At 38.6% G+C, this 4,049-nt stretch overlaps 1 protein-coding gene across 1 annotated transcript; it reads right to left on the reverse strand.

Annotated features, from left to right (window-relative positions):
• Positions 1-683: 683 nt before the first annotated feature.
• On the reverse strand, positions 684-3,012 carry LOC137798653 (B2 bradykinin receptor-like). Its single transcript, XM_068595544.1, has 2 exons — positions 2,948-3,012; positions 684-1,698 (listed from the first exon to the last, which is right to left on the reverse strand). The coding sequence occupies exons 1-2, from the start codon at positions 2,965-2,967 to the stop codon at positions 684-686; spliced, it is 1,035 nt and encodes a 344-aa protein (XP_068451645.1). The 5' UTR covers positions 2,968-3,012.
• Between the last annotated feature and the right edge of the window lie 1,037 nt (positions 3,013-4,049).

The raw sequence follows: 4,049 nt of genomic DNA on the forward strand, positions 1-4,049 counted from the left end.
ACTGGAAACTTTTTGACAGAATCCTGTTTTTAACTCTGCAGACTATGAGTCAAAAACACCAGAAAACACTTAGCATGCATGTTGCTGGGGCTCTATTACAGTACGTCCACAGGATGAAGCACACATGAGCTCCACGAAACATTTAGGTAGATTAAGATTATTCATAACATCCATAACAAGCATCCATAAAACCATATGTATGTTTTATTTGACCTATTTTTTGAAAAACACTATTGTACTATTTTCAATCTGAGTGGTCAGCAATACAAATCAGAATATGACAACTATATGTATATTAGTAATTTTACAGCAACTCGGTTGATTTATACCGAACTATTGTTTGCAATTGTTTGTAACAAGAGGCCAGCTGTTGTTTATTGCATGTAGTTCAAAAAAGGAGAAAGACTAATCAAGCCTTGTATGGCCTTACACATATAACCACATCATTTAAAAATAATCAAAGCATGTTAATCTTTTTAAGACGATCACAGATGTCAAAGATTGATTTGAGGAAGGGTGACTTGGTCCCATTAGGCTGTCTACACAATTACATCCGCTACAAATCTAATAAAGAATAAGCTTATCATTGACAATTTACATGTACACAAGATTATTACTACCGCTACAGACATGTTTCTACAAAGTAGATCTTGAATGGGAACAGTGCTTTTGAATGCAGTATTTTATACCAAAGTCTTCAGTGTAGAGGACAGGTTTGATGAACGTGAGGACTCAGGCGTGGCTGTTTTCTTCATCTTCCACTCCTTGAAGAGTTCACAAACTTTTTTACGAAAGTTTCTTCCCACAATAACGTAGAGGATGGGGTTGAGAACACTGTTGAAGATGGCCACGTAGTTGGAGATCTGATTGCAGGTCGCTAGGACAGACTCGAGGTAACACCCTTTCAGGACGTTAGCTCGTAGGAGCAGGTCCACTGTGGTGACCACATGGAATGGCACCCAGCAGATGAGGAACGCCAGGAGGACCGCCAGCATCAGATTGGTGGCCTTCCGTTCGGTTTTCTCAGCATTGAACCTCTCAATCACCTGGCTCTTCAAAGCCTGAATAATCTTGACAGTGCAGTATGAGATAATGGAAACGGGGACAATGAAGGTAAAAAGCACCAACATCCCATCAAAGAACAGCTCTGTATTTAAGTTTGGGTACTCCAGATAGCATGCAGTTACACCATACACAGGAAAATATTTCACTTCTCTGAAGACGATTGTGGGGATACTGAGGAGCAAGCCGAAGCCCCACATCAGCAGACAGCCCAGTTTGGCATATTTTGGCCGACGCATTCTGCCATGGGACATTGTGTGCACCAGTGCCACATAGCGATCCATGCTAACCAGAACAAGGAAGTAGATGCTGCTGTAGGCGTTGATCTTAATGCCCAGGTTCACGACTTTGCACAGAAACAGACCAAAAGGCCAATTGAAACCGTCGGATACACTGACGGCCCAGAAAGGCAAACAAGACACCAGGATGAGGTCGGCAGCAGCTAGGTTGCTCAAGTAGATCTCAGCCACAGTGCAGGCCTTTTTGTGTAGGCAGAACACCATCAGGACAAACACATTGAACAGTATTCCCAGCACAGTGATGAACAGGGTATACACTGGCTGACCAGTGTGGAGCCACTCCCAGTCATACTTGTCATCACATTCTGTGCTATTCGTGTTGTTTTGGTCTGGGACACTGTGGAAAACAAACATAAAACCAAAACAATTTAACATTGATATTTGAACCAGGGATGTTCCAATCAAGTTGTATTGCTCCCAATCCTGACGCAAGTCATTTCATATTTTTGTACCTTCCTATACAATGTCCTGATACTTATTTATTCCTAAATAATACAGCCACACAGTGTTCACTTTAACTAGATTAAATGCATTAAAATCAATACAATTTAATTAGGAGAAAAATGACCTGCATCACCTGCATCAACTGCCAATTTTTTAGAATAGCAAAGTATAAAATATAAAACTTTTTGTCGTTGTTGATGTCTCAAGGTAATTTCTCTCCTCTATAAGTGTCCTCCAGTGTTTGTTGCCCCAGTACAGTCTTTGCCTGAGTTACCTGAATTCACTTTTTGACCTCGCCTGTTTAGTGTTCATTATCGTTGAGCGTACATCTATTGCTCAGATAATAATTAAATGAATTGTATAGTTTGTTTGCTATGTATTGTCGTACAGGGGTCACCATGTTCCAATAATGAGCAACATGCTTGTCTCTGTTCTGTCCTAATTACCCTGGGGCTATTTCACTTTGCTCTGCACAAGATGAGATATCATCTTCATCCGGGTTTCTGTTCTGCACTGCAGTGTTACGTCAAAGTCAACTACATTTCTAAAAGATACACAAATGAGAATGTTTTTAAATGTATTGGGAATCAATAACAATCAATACAACTGGCATTTTAGAGCATGTGTCTACATCAAATGTGTCACAAGTTAGTTTTTTATTAGATAGTAGATACCAGCTCTGTGGCACTATGCAAATGCAAGCTCATATGCATATACTTTCCAAAAATGTTTTTTAAAGTGTCTGACTTTGTCTTATCTTTTTGGCTACAGCTGAGATATGATTTGTATTCAATCAACACAATTACACATTGTTTTTGAATATTATTATAGTACAAACAAAACATTAAATCTATTTCTACGTGGAATATTTCTACTGGTATGGTTTTTTATTTCCTGATTTGTTCTCTCGTATTTGTTTGTGCTATGTGTCAATGTATTATATAACAGCTTGAAGTATGATACATCTGAACCCACAATTAGAGTTTTAATAAGTTTCTGTACATAGATATTCACTCAAAATGATGATAAAGCAAAAACACTATAAGTTATACATTTTCAATGGTAAAATATAGATAATGTATCAATGCTAATGGGAAATATGTTCTAATATACAAGAAACAACAATTTAAGTCTGTATATACCTTGTTGGTTGGAGAGTCATGTCTCCTGAGTAAGTCCAGGGGTGAAAAGTCCAGATGCCTGCTACTCTGCTTCAGCAACCCTCCCTTACCGTCCTCAGTTTGTGTCTGACTCGCTCGCTTAGGAGAAACTGTAATTAAAATGATGTCTTGAAACTTCAGGCTGTCTTTTGCGCTCTCTCCTAAGCTCCCTCCTCTGAGTCAGATCCTCCACAGTATATGTGTTTGTGATTGGCCACAGTTTATGTTTTTTGTTTTATATGCAGCCACTTGAGCTGGGTGTTAAAGTTTCAAATGAAGTGGGTGACGTCTGCCTTTGAGTCCCAACATTGTAGGTATTATTGACAATTTCATCATGAACTGCCCGAACGCCACATATTTGAGGTACTATTGGATATTTATTAGGAAACATTATTGATAGTGGCAATCATTTCCTATTAAAAAATGTGAGCACAATGTTAGATCCTCAACATTAAAGTGTTGTTCATGTGTGCTCTGACTATACTGAAAGTCACTTATCGTTTATGTGCATACTGTCCACTGTACATTAGAGATAACATAATTAATTTACTGCACTACATTTAGTATAATGTGAGATTATTATTACAGTGAATAACTCTGCCCGGTCTGTCTGAGTCTGGTCTGAAGTACAACATTTAAATGGCTTCAGAATTGCATTATAGGAACAACAATTTTAGGCAGAGAAATATTTGGTTACTGAGGGAAACCTGCCGCCAAACCACAGTGAGAAGCAGACATATGATCACTGCGTTGGTGCAGTGCACACATTGCTGACAGATCTTTATAATGGGATTTGTATACTTCTACTGTTTACCATGTGAGCACTATGGAGAATACAATGATTGTCGCTGTTTCACTAAAGCATTTGGGGAGCCCTACTTCATGATTTATATTTAATTGTGTCTCAATACAAGTTTTCAATTCATTTTTATCCCTGAACGCCGGATAAGAGGTACTAAAGAAAAACACTTCTGTACAGTAAAGCTTTGACATTGGCGTTGCTTCTATGTAAAGTCTATGGTCATCTTATTTCAAGTTCCTCTCCAAGGTGAAATATTCACAGACCCATCCCCTCTCCATGATG

This window comes from Clinocottus analis, unplaced genomic scaffold, assembly GCF_023055335.1.
Source record: "Clinocottus analis isolate CAN_PGR_092001 unplaced genomic scaffold, fCliAna1.0.p SCAF_303, whole genome shotgun sequence".
NCBI lineage: Eukaryota > Metazoa > Chordata > Actinopteri > Perciformes > Cottidae > Clinocottus > Clinocottus analis.